Source organism: Ambystoma mexicanum, chromosome 2q, assembly GCF_040938575.1.
Source record: "Ambystoma mexicanum isolate Mex_15411 chromosome 2q, UKY_AmexF1_1, whole genome shotgun sequence".
Lineage (NCBI taxonomy): Eukaryota > Metazoa > Chordata > Amphibia > Caudata > Ambystomatidae > Ambystoma > Ambystoma mexicanum.
The window spans coordinates 1286735189-1286751794 of NC_090924.1; the positions used below are offsets into that span (position 1 = coordinate 1286735189).

Sequence of the window (16606 nt, forward strand, 5' to 3'; positions counted from 1 at the left end):
AACAATACTTGTCACGGACTCTCGTGTGGTCATAATAAACACAAAATCAGAAGATGTCATAAGATTGCAGATCAAGAAGATCTGCTGAGGCTTAAGCTGTACGCTAAGAATAGCATTAATTATGCGCCCACTAATGGCAGCAAAGTGTATCTTCAGAAATTTACATCAAAAGCTTTAAGAACTTGGTTCCTAAAAATGTGACTAAACGGTCTACCGACTTTGGAAGTAATAGGACCAAAATTGGGAATTCCAAAATAACTAAAATTGCAGATTATGCAAGGCTGAGGGCTTGGAATCCTTTTAGCATGTCGTTATTGAATGCACTGGTTGCACCAAGTTAAGGATTGAATTCCTGGGTCCTTATGTACACTGTACTCCAGAGGTGCTGTGAGAGTTAATGGAACAGACTAATGATGGGCTCCTATATATCTCTCACACTGGCGAAATTCTTTTTGAAAATCTTCAGCATGTAGATCATCAAGGGGACTCACTGTTGGCATCTTTTTCTTAGTTCTTTGTCAAGAGGTTTATGTATTTCTATTATTTGACATTGACTAGTACTGTATTACACGTGTGTTTGTTTTAGGTTTGTTTTCAGAGTATGAGATATTTCAAATTCTTGCGATTTATATTTAAACTTGCTGAATATTTTTTTTCTAAATTGTGTAAGGTACTCAGTGTACTAAAAACAAAATAAAAATAATATATGTGCATTTTTCTGCCACACAGCCCTACAAATACAGAAATCTCACAACGCTACTACATATCTTGTAAATGGGGATTACTATCCAACACACAATCATATTTGGCACAAGGCAGCTACTGTCGTAGAACCCCATGGTTCAGAGGCACACATCCATGAGATTGAAATCAAAAACATTGCACATTAATTTCTCAGTGGATCCTGCCCCATTGGTAATGATGCTGCCACTAACACACCAATGGCAACATAAAGGCAATACAATTTGACAAAACCAAATGCAGGGGATAGGAGGGTCATGCTGCATCTTCAGTCCAGCGTCCCGTCACTCTCCACGTATTAATGATTACTCCAGTTAACGCTTTGCTGGTCTTCTTTCCATTCCTCCCTCCTGTTGCCTCAGTCTTAAATATTGTTCCTACTAACTAGCCAGTACTCTGCACTACATTGGTCGTTGGTTCAACTCTATCCAACAGCCCTGGTCTAGGTACCACTGTCTGTCTTTGGCCCTACATGTAGATGGAAGGTGTTCAGGGAATTCATATATGCCAATGTAACATTGCTGAATGAGCATGCATACTCTGAGCCAGTCATCATGGGACAATAAGTCATTAACAGTGTCACTACATGCATTATTCTCTTGAAAAACGTTCTCATTAGCCAGGGTTGAAGCAAGGAGCAGGAAGAAAAGTCAGTAAATTCATTTTTAATAAAAATAGAACCAGTATGTTAACTAGTATTGATGAGCAGAAATACGCTAGAAAGTTAATTTGTCAAGGGCGCAAGTGCACAGCAAGAAGGAGGGGAGGCAACATACGAGCATAGCATGGAAAGGAATATCCTGGAGGGGAAATATTGCTAAAAGGAGGAACCACCAACAAGAGAGAATGGATGAAAATCCTAGGAGTCATTTTTGCAAAATATGACAAAAATATAAGGGGGTTGGGTTGACATGCAGCAGACAGTTTTATAATGCATGAAACATAGTTGGACCTTCCAAAGAAACTACTATATTTGACCTCGAGTCAATCCCAACTGAGTGCCATATCACAGCAATGATGCCTTTGTTTTATAGCAGTAGAATACAAGTGATTTAGAGAGAGCAAAATGAAAGGGGGATATTCAAAAGGTTTGTTGGGCGTTTGTTGGGTTTTTGCTGTATTAATGCATTTAGCAAATCAGCGATCATCCAATACCAGCATTCGTGCTTCCAGCGCCAACTGAGAAAGGAGTTGGGAAGTATGTTGCTTGGAAAGTGATGTAACTATAGAAGGACCGCCTTTACAGCAGCATTAGTGATAGAAGCCAACACTTTGTATGTTGGTCCGATTGCCTCTGAAATGGCTTCCATTTACTGACTAGGAAAGCTAAAACATTTACAACGAAAGAACCCCGAGGTTCACAAGCATTCAGTTTCCTCTTTTAAAAACACAGCATTAGTGGGAAATGAACACTCACTTTAGCTGGAATTTAACCAAAAAACATTCTATTGAAAAGCAGCTGACCTTGTATTATTAATAAATAACTTAAATGGAGAGAACATACCACATGGGAATTAAACTTATCCAATAAATTTTCCAGAAACTTCTTGGATGAAAGAAGAGAAGCTTTGTTCAATTGCTCTTGCCTCAAGTCATAATCATCGTGCATAGGCTGAAAAATAAACAAGCTGTTCAGTTACAAACTGATTAAGCACTCACAATCAACAAAGAAACATCACAGCCCTTAACCGCTGAGGGTTTTCCCTCCCAGTGCTGAGCCCTTTTTCAGAGATATCGGTATGACGCCATTCAATCCCTTGTAACCTTTTTTTACATAAGATATCTCGGACAAATTTGGCCCCTTTTTTCCCCACATGTAGGCGGTCATAACGCCACTGAGGAATCCTAGTTTGATGTATGGGGGTGAGAGATAAAAAATCATTTAAGAGCAATTTGTTTTTTCAGAAAATGGCAATAAAATGATGTACAAAGAAGCCTGTGTTTTTTTCCTTGTAAAAGCTAGGAAAAAATGGTTTGCTGTTCTGAATTCGCCTTTCCAAGCTTTCAAGAACAGGTGGAGTGGAAACAAAAACATATTTTATAAGGTTAACATCAATTTTCTGTGATTTTTGTACCCTTGCCCAATAGGACATGCGTGGACGGAATGGAAGAGGAGGGTAGGAAAGCTGAATGGGAAGACAGAAAGGCATACATCTCTAAAAAGGAGACAGAATTCCAAGTTTAGGAACGGCTCATTTGCGCAGGTCAGGCAACAACTATGTAGGTAACATTCCCATCGTTTGGGAAAAGATTAAAAAAATGACAGATAAGAACAAGTTACTTCTTACCTTGTAACGTTCTTTCGACGGGATGTTCCTCCGACGTATTCCTCATCTTAGATATCTCCTTCCAGCTCTGCTGGCCTCGGAAAATTTTTCTCTAGAGGGCGCTGCGCGTCGACGTCCTCCGAGTCGATGTCCCTCGACAGCCGCCGTATCGACGTCGACGTCATCCTGCCTATAAAGGCCGCGCGCAGCGTCCGTTGCTCAGTTCCGTTTTGTAGCCCACAATAATACTTTCTGGACTAGACTAATCACCCTGAAGGAGCGTAAACTGCAACAACAAGGGAAGTAGAACTGCGGGGATGGATGGGAGGGTCGATGAGGAATACGTCGGAGGAACATCCCGTCGAAAGAACGGTACAAGGTAAGAAGTAACTTGTTCTTCGAAGGGATTGTGTCCTCTGACGTATTCCTCATCTTAGATATGCTCCCATAGCAGTATTCTATTATTGGAGGAGGAAGTACTGACTTCACGCTGTCTTCTATTGATGAATAGAATGCAGTACAGCCCTTCCAAACCTAGTCTCTTGACTGGAGGAGGAATCCAAATTGTAAAATTGTGTAAAGGTATGGACAGACGACCATGTAGCGGCCGCACAGATGTCTTTAACCGGCACGCCTCTTTTGAGGGCCGATGAAGCTGCAATACCTCTGGTCGAATGGGCCCTAAGGTTTTAAGGGGGCTCTTTCCCTGCCAGTTTATAACATTCCAGAATGGCTAGAATGATCCATCTGGAAATGGTCTGCTTAGTTATTGGTAACCCCAGCTTGTGACCTGTGTAACCTACAAACAGCTGGTCTGCCTGTCTTATCCTGGCTAGTCTGCTGATGTAAAAACTTAAAGCCCTTCTAGGGTCTAGCCTGTGTAACCTCTCTTCCTCTTTCCCCGGATGAGGAGGAGGATAGAAAGATGGTAGGCTAATATTCTGAGTGATATGGAATTCAGAAACCACCTTTGGGAGGAAATTAGGCTTCACTTGCAGGACAACTTTGTCTTTGTGAAATATTGTGTGAGGGGGTTTACAAGAAAGAGCTTGTAATTCGCTCACCCTTCTAGCAGATGTAAGTGCTATTAATAAAACAGTTTTAACGGTAAGGAACCTTAGCGAACAAGAATGGAGTGGTTCGAAAGGTGTGCCCATCAGGAAAGTTAGTACTAAATTTAAATCCCATAGTGGAACTTGGAATGGTCTTGGGGGATAAACATTGGTTAACCCCTTTAGAAACTGTATTACCAAGGGTAACTTGAAATAGGATGGTTCTTCCGCAGTGCGCTTAAAGATGGATAGCGCTGTGAGATAGCCCTTAATGGTGCCAACTTGAAGGCCTGAATTCGCCAAATATAGAAGGAAGGACAAAACCATTGGTGTACCACATGAAAAAGGGTCGATATTCTGTTCTCTACACCAGCTGCAAAATCTGTTCCAACGGCAGCGGTATAAAGACTTTGTTGCTGGCCTCCTTGCCGAAAGCAACACCTCCATAACATCATCAGGGAGGTCGCAATCCTTGTACCTCAACCTTTCAGAAGCCAAGCGTGAAGGTTGAGGGTTTTGATGTCTGGATGGAGAACCTGACCTCCCTTCTGTGAGAGTAGGTTCTCTCTGAGTGGAAGACAAATTGGAGGGCAGATGGACAAGTCTAGAAGGTCCGGGTACCACGTTCTCCTGGCCCAATCCGGGGTAATTAGGATCATGGTTCTCCGGAATCTTCTCAACCTCCTGATCATTTGAGGAATGACAGGGACCGGTGGGAACGCGTGAAGAAGCGGAAACTCCCAGTCCACTATGAACGCGTCTCCCAGAGCTCCTCTCGGGGGAAATTCCCTTGAGCAGAACAGATCGCATTTCCTATTGACGCTGGTGGCGAACAGATCCACCTGAGGGGTTCCCCAAAGGGCGAAGATCTCTTGAAGGACTTCCTGAGCTAGTTCCCACTCGTGGGAGACTGTGCTCTGCCTGCTCAGAGCGTCCGCTGTCAAGTTCTTCTCTCCAGCTAGGCGAACTGCCGATAGAGAGATTCCTTCTTGTATTGCCCAAAACCAGAGCTGCATCGCCTCTCTGCACAGGGGTAGTGATCCTACGCCTCCTCTTTTGTTGAGGTAATGCATGGCCACCGTGTTGTCCGTCATTATCAGGACGTTTTTCCCTTGTACAGCTGGCAGGAACGCCTTCAGCGCAAGTCTGATGGCTCTCAGCTCTAACAGGTTGATATGTAGTCTGGACTCCGATGGAGACCAACGACCGCTGATGGTCAAGTCGTTGGCGTGGGCTCCCCACCCAGTGAGTGAGGCATCCGTGACTACTGTTATCTCCGGCCAGGGTTGCCAAAACTGTTCTCCTTTCAGAATGTTCTCCTGACAGGCCCACCACTGAAGGTCTCGAGCCACCCTGTCGGGAACCTGAAGAAGATCTGTCATTCTCCCTGAGAATTGTGACCACTGAGTCCTCAGTGCCCACTGGAGGGATCTCATTCTCAGGTGAGCCTCTGGCACTAGGAAAATGCAGGATGCCATGAGGCCTAGCAACCTCAAAAAGTCGAAGGCTGGGAGACGTTGGGCATCTTGGAACTTGGTAACCATCTGTAGAATATCTTGAGCCCTCACCTCTGGTGGCGAGGCTTTTCCCAGGGAAGTGTCCAGGATCGCTCCTATGAACTCGAGTCTCTGTGATGGTATCATTTGTGACTTCTTTAAATTGAGGGAGAAGCCCAGTCTGTGAAGGGAGTGGCACACGTGATTTAGCTGGATCTGAGCTTGTTCCGAAGAGACAGCCCTGATCAACCAATCGTCCAGGTAGGGGTAGACGTGAATCCCTTCTCTCCTTAGACTTGCCGCCACTACCGACATTAACTTGGTGAAGACCCTCGGGGCGGAGGTCAGCCCAAATGGCAGCACTCGCAATTGATAGTGAAAGTTGCCAATTGCGAACCTCAGGTATTTCCTGTGTTTGAGATGGATAGGCACATGGAAATAAGCATCCTGAAGGTCCGGAGATACCAACCAGTCCTGGAACTGAAGGGCCTGGAGGATCTGAGAAAGAGTGACCATCTTGAATTTGTCTTTCCTGAGGAATTTGTTCGATTCTCGCAAGTCCAAGATGGGTCTCAGTCCTCCGTCTTTCTTTGGAATGAGAAAATAAGGGGAGTACCAGCCCTTGTTCCTCTCCGCTACAGGTACCGGTTCTATGGCACCTTTCTCTAGCAGGTTGAAAATTTCCTGCAAGAGGAGCGGATCTGGAGCTTTCTGAGAGCTGATCCCCGGTGGATGACTCTGAGGTATGCGTAGGAGAGGCAGGCAGTAACCTTGGGCAACTGTTTCCAATGCCCAAGCATCTGACGTGATAGCCTGCCATTCCGCCAGATGTTGAGTCAACCTGCCTCCTACAGGTGTCCTGTGAGGGAAGTCCTCAGAGTGGTTTTGGAGCGGCTGATGCGGATGCCGATGGTAAAGAGGTACCTGCTGTTGCTGCGGCTTTTGAATATCTACCCCGTCCACCTCGGGGAGTTCTTTGTCTCCTTTGAGCTGGACGTCCTCTACCTCTTCCGAATGCGGAGTAGAAGCGAAAGGACTTGCCCTCGCAGAGGTTCCTGTGGGACGAAAAGGTGTCTGACGGATTGCAGCGCCTAGGGATTTTGCTGCTGCTTTTGAAGTTTGCAGTTTCTCTAAACTGTCATCCGCCTTTTTCCCGAACAAAGAAGAGCCATCGAATGGCATGTTCAAGAGCCTGGCTTGCACATCAGGGGCAAAACCAGACTTTCTCAACCAAGCGAATCTCCTGGTTGTTGTACTTGCCGCCATTGCTCTGCTGATACTGTCAGCCGAATCAATGCCCGTCTGGAGGGATTCGCACATAGCGTCTTTACCGTCCTGTATGATATTCAGGAACGCCTCCCTTTCTTCTCCCTCCGGGATGCAATCAGCCGCTGTAGAAGCACACTCCCAAAGTGTATGGCTGAATCTAGCAAGGGTGCAAGTAGCATTAACAGATTTTAACGCCATGCTACATGCCGAAAAAACTTTCTTTGCCATAGCATCATATTTTTTTATCATCCCTGTCCTGTGGGACGGTAGGATAAGCCGTCTTGACATCGGTAGAAGATGCTGCCTGTACCACCAGACTTTCTGGGGATGGGTGTTTTGAAAAAAACTCCGGGTCTGTAGAGGATACCCTGTATTTTGTAGACAGTTTTTTATTTACTGCCGGGACGACATCTGGGGTTTCCCAGTTCGTCATAATCTTCCTCTGAAGAGCTTTATGAAAAGGCACCACAGGGTCCTCCTGTGGGCCCTTGTCAAGAATATCCGTAAGGTCATCTTGTTGGAAAGATTGTGAAGGTGCAGACCACCCCATAAACTCTGTGATCCTGGCCATTAAGGCTCTATAGGGGGTTTCAGCATGCTCCCCCGGGTCTGGCCTAGCAAACTCCACCTCAGGGGAAGTGTCTAACCCACTTGCCTCATGTAAGGAATCATGAAGATCCTTTAACCTGCGTTCTTCAGAGGAAAATTCCTCTCTAATTGGGGTTACAGGTCCCTGCAACTCAAATGTGTCATCCTGTTCAGACAATTCACCCTCTTCCATAATTGAGGACATAGTTCTCAATTGTTCTGAACTCATAAAGGGTGTAAATCCCATTTCCAAGGCAGAGGGTGCCAAACTTGTCATAATCGGCCTCGAAAACATCGATTTCGTCGACGTCGAAGGCTTCAAGCGTGGCGTCGAAAACAAAGGCGGAGGCCTTGATGACCTCGACAGAATTGGGATTCTACTCGACAATCTCAAAGCCATCGACATCGAGGACCTGGGGATATTCACTTAGTGTGTCGTGACGCCGGTGTCGAAGCTGGCGTCGAGTCGACTGTAACGCTCACCTGATTCCCGTAGAGGCGCCGGTCTTGACTGGGCGTATACCGTATCTTCAAAGGTGATGTGTAACACACGGCTGGCTCTTTGGGCTGGACCTCTGTGCACTGTATGTCTGACTCGAAGGGTAAGATGTCTGCAGATAGAAAATATGGGATTAATGATGAATGTCTCTCTCTTCTTCCCTTTCTCTTCTCCTGTAGAACCCCAAAGGTTAACGCTCTCACCTTAGGTAAGTGAACGCCGTGCTCTCCATCTGCCTCGGGGCAGGGTGCTGTAACCAGTTTCTTCACTGGATAAGGGGAGCAGGCCTCTTGACTTCAGAGGACTGCTGTCCGTCGTTTACTGCACGAACGGTAAGTTTCGAGTAATTCTAATGTCTTTAAAAGTCTTTAGTAATGATGTCTCTCGTTTTGCAGGGTTCCGGCGATAGCGGATGACGGGCTGAAGTGAGTTGAAGATGGAGCCCGTGTGATGAATAGAAGCGCCTGGAAGCACGTAAGTAAGCGCTTGTTGCCTGCTTCACGATGCGCTCTGACTGTCTTTTTATTTTGCAGGTACAAGTTCGGAGCGGCTGCAGGGTGCCGGAATACCCACTGGGTTAGATGTGGAAAGGAGTAATGGCACGTGAGTATTAAAGTTCCCCAATGTCTTTAAACGCACCTTGTTTTGTCTTTCAGATGCGGGATGCAGCGCCGAAGGCCTCCGGAGCGTGCGAAGAGTTGGTAAGCTTTTGTCTTTCAGATGCCGGAATGCAGTGCGAAGACCTCCGGAGCGCACGAAGAGTAGGTAAGCCTTTGTCTTTCAGATGCCGGAATGCAGCGCGAGGCGTTGGTGACAGCCGATGGACCAGGTAAGTGAAGAGCTGTCACTGAAGACCGTAATGCTAACCTGTTCTTTCTTGTCTTTATAGGTGTTGCTGAAGACTGGATTCAGGATGGTAAGCCTTTTTCCTTAGGCCCAGGGTCAGATGCAGAAGACACGATGAGCGTTCTGCTGCAGAGGATGCAGAATAACGCAAAGCAAGATTCATCCATCGGGTGTGGTTTAAATAGCCTCCTGTAGTGCTTAGGTGTCTCCTTCCACAGCCACGCCTAGGTAAGAAAAGAGTTCCTGCTTTCCAGAAGAGTTCCAGTGTTCTGAACCTAGGGAGTGGCTCCTGCCCCACCCAACAGGAAAAGTAGTTCCAAACAGAAGAGGATCAGAGGCTCAACTGGCAGGCAAGTAAGCAGCATGGTCTGCTGCAGGTAAATCCACCCAAGCATTATGAGCCCGGCGCTTCCAGCGCTGGGACTGGGCATATTTCAAAAGGTCCCAATTGGGACTGGTTGGCACTCGGAACCTGGGTTATGGATCTGCTTCCAAGGGAGTTGGGAAAACCCTGACCTTTTGGAAGCAGAGATCATGACATCGACAGACCCGTGTGTCGAAGGTCCCTTCGACAACGGCGTCGAAGACACCGACCTCGGCGTCGACGGCACCTTCGAGGAAGGTTTGGAGGTCATAGACCTACTCCAGGGTTCGAGATGCGCTCGAGAGGTTTCCTTTGCCGGGTACTGCGACTCGCGGCGTTTTTGACCTTCGGGTCTTTCGACCAGAGCATCGCTCTAGGCAGTCTTCGAGGGGGTCGAGGCCGCTTTCTCGAAGACGCTCATATTTTTGCGGAATTCCTCCCATTCAGCCCGGGAACTATGTTTCGTGGGGCAAGGGATTCTTTTTGGTGAAACAGAGGAAGAGGAAGACGGAGAAGGGGATCTTCGACGTCTCCTCTTCGAGTGCTTCGATCTCGAGGAGTGATGGGACCCACTCCGAGACCTGGAATGCGAATGGTGACGAGGAGACGAATGTCTCGACTTCGTCGACGAAGAAGAAGCTTTAAAAGTCTTACCTTTCTCCAGCTTCCCCCTACGCTCCTTCAGGGCCTTAGCTGTCATGGACATACAGTCCTCGCACTCCGAACAATGGTGTTCAGCTCCCAAACACCACAGACAAACTCTGTGAGGGTCAGTCAGCGACATCTTTTTCCCACAATCTCGGCATTTTTTGAAGCCGGATCGAGGAGTTGTCGGTTCCGACAAAGAAGCCATGGAGTACGGATCGAATAACTCGAGGTAAATAGATTAAATCCTGACAAAAACTGAGCAACGGTATTCCGAGGCACTGAGTAAGCGCGGAAAAACGGAACTGAGCAACGGATGCTGCGCGCAGCCTTTATAGGCAGGATGACGTCGACACGGCGGCTGTCGAGGGACATCGACTTGGAGGACGTCGACGCTCAGCGCCCTCTAGAGAAAAATTTTCCGAGGCCAGCAGAGCTGGAAGGAGATATCTAAGATGAGGAATATCTCGGAGGACACAATCCCTTCGAAATAAAGTTACGTGCTGGACGCGTTTGGACCTGTAAGGTAATGGCTTCTGTGAATATTGAGAAAATCAATGCACCGCTACATTCCCCTGACTCTTCTAGTTAGGAAACCACATTTTTTGTAATGTTTCACAAAGCAAGCAATACCACAAGCCAAAAATAGATGTGCTTAGCATTTGAAAATAAGGAAAACAAATGTGGTGCGGAATGGCAAGCATACATTATTTTGAAAGAGCACAGGTAGACCTTTTGAAGGATAGGTGACCTGTGCAGGTTACAAAAGTGTAGAGTGCCTAAAGCAGCGACTAAATGTAGGTTACATTTGGGAAATGAAAGGGTTGTGTAACAAAGTGCAGTAGCAAATGTATGAAAAGGTTATCAAAAGCAAGAAAAATCAACAAATGTTCTACCTTCCCACATTCCTGCAGGTGTCCTGAAAAAACGGTACCTTAAATGTGTGGGTGCACCTACATGGTCACAAGGGAAGAAGGCTAAACCACTGGTACATCAAACGCCATGGGGAAAACTGGATTTGGCTTTGTGGACAACCCACAGATTTGGGTTTGGGGGTGTCCAAGTCACCAAGGAAAACGGGGAACCCCACACATTTCTGAAAAGATACCCATGGGAATACAGAGGTCTGACTTCAAATGTATTACCCACAATGCCCAGCAAAGTCCAAAATTTAGTGGGGAAAACACAATTTTCAGACATTTGCCACCAGGAAACCACTGAAACGCCAGCAACACCACATGTCCTACCTCCCCACAGTCCCTGGTTCCATGTGTTAATATCCCTGCAAAAATATCGCCATACTAGAATGGCGCCTTTTTTTGATGCAATATTAACCCATGGAACCTGCAGGAGACACCCCTGCAACCTCTGCTCCCATTTAAACCTAATATTAATCCCATCTTATTGGTGGGGATATTACGTGATTCTTCATTCCTACAGGTGTCCCAATGAAAACGGTACCTCACTTGTGTGGGTGCACCTATCTGGGCGAAAAAAAAAAGTGTTGACCGTCCCCAGCAGCAGTCCCAGGGAGCCCCAGCACGGTCCCCTTCCTTTCCCAGAGACAGAAGCTGTAACGCAGGCCAGCCATAGCTCCAGGATAGTCAGGGGTGATGGCCTTGGGCACCAGTCTCCCATGTGGGCCGACCATCCCCAACTGCAGCGGCAGTCCCAGGGAGCCCATGCAGGGTCCCCGTCCTTTCCCAGAGGGAGAAGCATTAACGCAGGCCAGCCAGAGCTCCAGGATAGTCAGGAGTAATGTCCCAGGCCTTGGGCGGCTGTCTCATATCTACCATCCCAATGTGCAGCAGCCATCTCAGGGAGCCCTGGCAGAGTTCCCATCCGTTGCCCGAGGGAAAAGCTGTAATGCAGCCCAGCCAGAGCTCCAGTACGGCCGGGAGTGCTATCTCCAGCCTTGGGTGCCTGTCTCATGTGGGTCGACCATCCCGAAATCCAGCAACAATGGGGGAACCCGGCAGCGTCCCTGCCCCTCCCCGATGGAAAAGCTGTAACGCAGCCCAGCCAGTGTTCCAGGATGGTCAGGGGTGCAGCCCCCAGCCTTGGGCGCCTGCCTCCAATGTGGGCTGACCATACACAAATCAAGCTGTGGTCCCAGGGAGCCCCGGCAGGGCCCCAGTCATTTCCCGGAGGGAGAAGCTGTAATGCAGGCCAGCCAGAGCTCCAGGACAGCCAGGGGGTGCTGCCCCTGGCCTTGGGTGCCTCTCTCCCATGTGGATTGACCGCCCCAAGCCCAGCAGCAGTCCCAGGGTGCCCCGGCAAGTTCCCCATCCCTCCCCTGGAGGGAAAACCTGTAACGCAGCAAGGCCAGAGCTCCAGGATGGTCAAGGGGTGATGTTCCCGGCCATGGGCACCTGACCCATGTGGGTTGATCATCCAATGAGACAGATTGTCCTCATCGAGCCCCCTGCTCCCGCCTTACCTTTTTCTCTCTGGCCGGCCTGCGCCTTCAGCTACAAACGAGGCAAAAAATCTGGGGGTCATCTTCAACTCCACTCTCTCTCCTTCTCGTCTCATCGCGGACATCTCTAAAAAGTTCAACTGCGAACTGCACCTTCCCCAAGCCCCGCAGCTGTCCCAGGGAGCCCTGGCAGGGTCACCATCACTCTTCCGAGGGAAAAGATGTAATGCAGCCCAGTCAGAGCTCCAGGACGCAGTCTTGGGCCCTTCAGAACCCCCAGAAGATGTGATCACGAGAGTGCATTTTTTCACTACCAAACAAGAGATCATGGTAGTGGCCCGGACGCAGGAGGCGGCCTTCCAGATCCATCAAGACTTAGCTATGGATATCGTACAGAAAAGAGGGGCCCTTAGGCCGTTGACGACCATCCTACAGGGCAAGAAGATCTGGTATAGATGGATCATCACGGCGACACTGCAGTTCACCATAGTGCATAATAAAGGGACAATCCGCTCTCAAGAGGAGGTAGGGGACCTGTGGGAAGAGTCCCTGGCCAGTGGCAAACAAAAATTCTCCCACGCAGCAACATGCACCGGCAAAGGGGGAGGACCAGAAGCCCTCAGCAAACCTCTTGGTCACAAACGTGGAAAGCTTAAAAGCCCAGAAGTCACCCGAAATGCAAAATAAGCCTGCACTCTCCCCTCACGCTGGCATATGATGCCTGTAAGATGATGATATGCTGACAAGCCTGAGTTAACTACAATGCTTGGCTGACACGGCACCTGCATGGGCTTAGCTAGACCACCTGAGCGATGTTGCTCACTGGTCACCTGGGCGTTTTGACTTTTTATTTTAGGGGCGCCCCATTGGCACTGGTTCAGTTTGTTTAAAATGTTGAAAACCTGGTTGCACCAAAATAATGATCTCCCCTCCTCCCCCCACATCTCCCTTCCCTGGCAGAGAACTCAGAAACACAACCAGCGCCTCCCCCCACCAAAAGAAGAAATGTGACACTCAATGTAAAAGGCTTAAAGGAATAGTGCGCTCAAAAATGTTATTGTCCCGAGAGCTCGGGCATGTGTTTTGAAGCATACGTTGATTGATCGTACAACCATTTCCTATGCACCTTACTGTAGTTTTCCTCACTTTTACACATGTAAAATTAGGAAGCAGGGCGCGACCATCTTGTGCTAATCTTATCCGTTGCTGCATTGCCCTAAGGTGAACTGCCCTGGCGGCACTAAATCATATCGTCCGCCCCTGAAGCTGACATCACTAGACGCGTACGGCCCATTTCGCAATGCAAATGCTCGTCTCGTGTCAACGTTCTCTGTGCTCCAGCTAATGACAGGTCTCCATGGAAATGGCAGGACGCCTCTTTCCTAAATAAGTATAAACAGATCGCTTCTCATCAGACAACATCAAATTTGCTTTTTCAATCGTTTCACTGTCTTTTTTTGTGTATCCTGTGGCTCATTTCTGCTCTGTTCAGCTATCTTCGCTGCTCGTAGCCCGTGCGAACAGATACTAGTACTATCATTACTATCTATTATAATTTTGTCGCATAACGGCAACAATACAGCCCTAAAAAAACACTCAAGGGAGAAATACTATTTTTAAGATAAACCTCTACGGGTATACAGACCTTCCTGTTACATTCAAGCACATTATCACACAAAACAGGAACAGGACTATAGGTATTACTAATATTTCTTCAAAATGGCAATACTGATGTTGTGTTACCGGTTATGACCCTAGCCGGAAGAACACCCTGACCCTGCAGAGTGTTCTAGCCCTAGTTCGAGAGTGGAGCACCAACTATCTAAAAGAGGATAGAGACAGAGAGAAAACTAACCCTAACCCTACAATGAGTAATTGGTCAGTATTGCCAGAGTATTGCGAGGCTTTCCCAATTCTGAGCATAAAAATAGCTATGGATAAAAGTGAGTGTTCTTGGGAGAACATACAATGGGGGATTTCTTGTACTTTATTCACCCTCCGTGGTGTGCGCTATCCCCACCCATCTATATACTTACATGGAGCACGTATAAATTACAAAGAAATTTTAATAAAACTATATATCACAAGAACTTGTTGTAATCCGGATGTCTCAAGTGTTTGTATATCACCATCTGTTTTTTTCAAGAGACATCTTTTGAGCTTCACTGCTGGTTTTTTATATATGTACATATGCTCGACGTGCTGTCTACACTTAATTTTTAAGGGGTGTGAAATTGGATACACAATGTCGGGCTAATCTAGAGAGGGGTCATAAGGTTGGGTGGTTACCTGGCAAAATAGTTGGTCCCTTATCGACGTATGAAGATTCATCATAAACGAGGGAATCACACATTATGTGATAAAAAAAAATGTATTGAATCCATTCGCTACCCACCTTCGCACATTTGTGCAATACCCCCGTTTTTGAATGAATATCGGACATTCCCGTTTTTCACAGAATTAAGTTCACAATTGTCGACTTTACCTTAAAAGACACAGAGAATCTGGGCACCACGCCAAGGATTCCTGTCAAGAACACTGCACTACGCAATTCAAATGAGGGCAGCTATAATCAATATTGTTTATTCTATAGAATAATGAGAAGCAGGCATTATGGGTTGTGAATTCACTGGGAACAGTATTTTATACATTTTATTGAATATACAAAGTGATCTGTACTGGCACAATGATGGGAATGTGTGAGAAATCCACAACCGATCTGTATGGAACGTACATAGGCAGTTGTTTTGCTATTGGCCCTAGAGAACAGGGCAGTCCTCTCTCTATGACTATGAATGACCGGAATCAAAGAGTGTAAATGTATGCTGTGGCCAGGGGGGAACCATGTGATCAAGCTACAGGAAGTAGCGAAACGCGTCGTCCCGTTGTTGGCCTCCATTGTTTTGATGCCGGGCTGGGGTTGCTAACCCTCGATTTTAAATATTTTTGTAACCGTGAATGGAATTTTGTGAAATAAAGGATACTTTTGTACTGCAAAACGGATGGTTCGCAACCCGTTCTTTTCAAGGATAAACCCTGTATTGATACCCGTTGCACTCCCACGCTGTGTAGTGCGGCTCACTTTTTCGACAAGAGGGCTCTCTTGACGGAATGCAATCTGATATATATATATACTAAATACAAAAGGCCATCATTGCATAATGTAGATCATAGGCATTAGAAATTACATTCAAGACATCCATAGGTTTTGAGATCCACTGGTTTCAATGATGTATCTTTTTCATATCATCTTCATCAGGACCAATTTCTTATCTCGTAAGAGTCAATCTTCTATCCGCCCGATGTGGCGGTAACCCATAACCCACCTGTTGCGTAGTGCCTACGATGGTTATACGCATGCGCGAGTGGCAACGAGGCTCACGCATGCGCTGTGTGAAATAAAGACGGTCACCTGGGAGTTCGAGCCGGGGACCCCAGCAGAACATCCTTGCGTGTGTGTGCTGGCGTGCGTGTGAGTGCCGGTGTGGCCCCTGGGCAGCCCCCACCATATAACACTGGCAACGAGGAGGCTCAGGAGCATTCCATCACCGTTCCGACAGCATCAGAGTCGGAATTGCTGCTCCGTGTATATTGGAACTCGCGCGTATGGCCGGCGGCCATTTTGTATGAATAAGGATCGCAGCGGTTGCGGCCCAGGAGGGTGCTTGTGCGCCGGCTGCGATCCCCCATTGCATCATAAACAATTTTTGGACCCTTCCACAGCCCTAGGTCACAGCAGGGCTGTGGCTTTAAAAAAATAAATAAAAAGATCTATAAGGGTGAAAAGGACTTGCCAGGCTTGGCATCTACAGATGCAGTCACTGGTGTTTGGAGCAACATCATCTCCTCTGGTGCCTGGATCACACCTACACTTTCAAGTACCATCAACCTGTGAGTAATCTGCCTGATCATCAGCATGGGCGAGGAAGGAGAAGTGGAAGGTGCCGTTGCACCCATCCCACGCAGGATGCACAGCACATTGGCCCCCATGCCCGAGTTTGACACCACGGGTCCACCATCCAAGTTGGGGCCGAAAAGGCTCCTGTGGGTCAAGAAACTAGAAATGTTTTTCAGGGCCTCTGGGGAAGAGGATGATGAAAACCAGATACTGCAAGGGTGCAGTTCAGGGAAGCTAAGGAGGCAAGTACTGAGAGAGCCTGGTCTGACTCTACAGCAAATCCTGGACACGGGGAGGGCTCACGAGCTGGCGGAGACCAGGGGGGCGAAGATGGATGCAGCCACGCACTCTGGCAAGGGCGAAGAGGCATTTGCCATTGGACGGTCTGCTCCAGGGAGGGCGGGATGGACACCTAAACGAGGAGATAGCCCTCCAGCGCCTGGTGCTGCTCAGTCGTGCCCCTACTGCGGGTATGACCTGCCACATGTGGGGTAGTGCCCAGCAAAGTCGAGGGTCTGCGGC

At 47.6% G+C, this 16606-nt stretch overlaps 1 protein-coding gene across 3 annotated transcripts in view; it reads right to left on the reverse strand.

The window, feature by feature from the left end:
• Positions 1-16606, reverse strand: part of DNAJC13 (DnaJ heat shock protein family (Hsp40) member C13) — a 2820731-nt gene that overhangs the window by 2187907 nt on the left and 616218 nt on the right. For all 3 annotated transcript variants that reach the window (XM_069648714.1, XM_069648713.1, XM_069648715.1), the window contains exon 14: positions 2246-2353. In XM_069648714.1, the coding sequence (XP_069504815.1) occupies positions 2246-2353 (108 nt within the window). The remainder of the gene's footprint in view (positions 1-2245; positions 2354-16606) is intronic.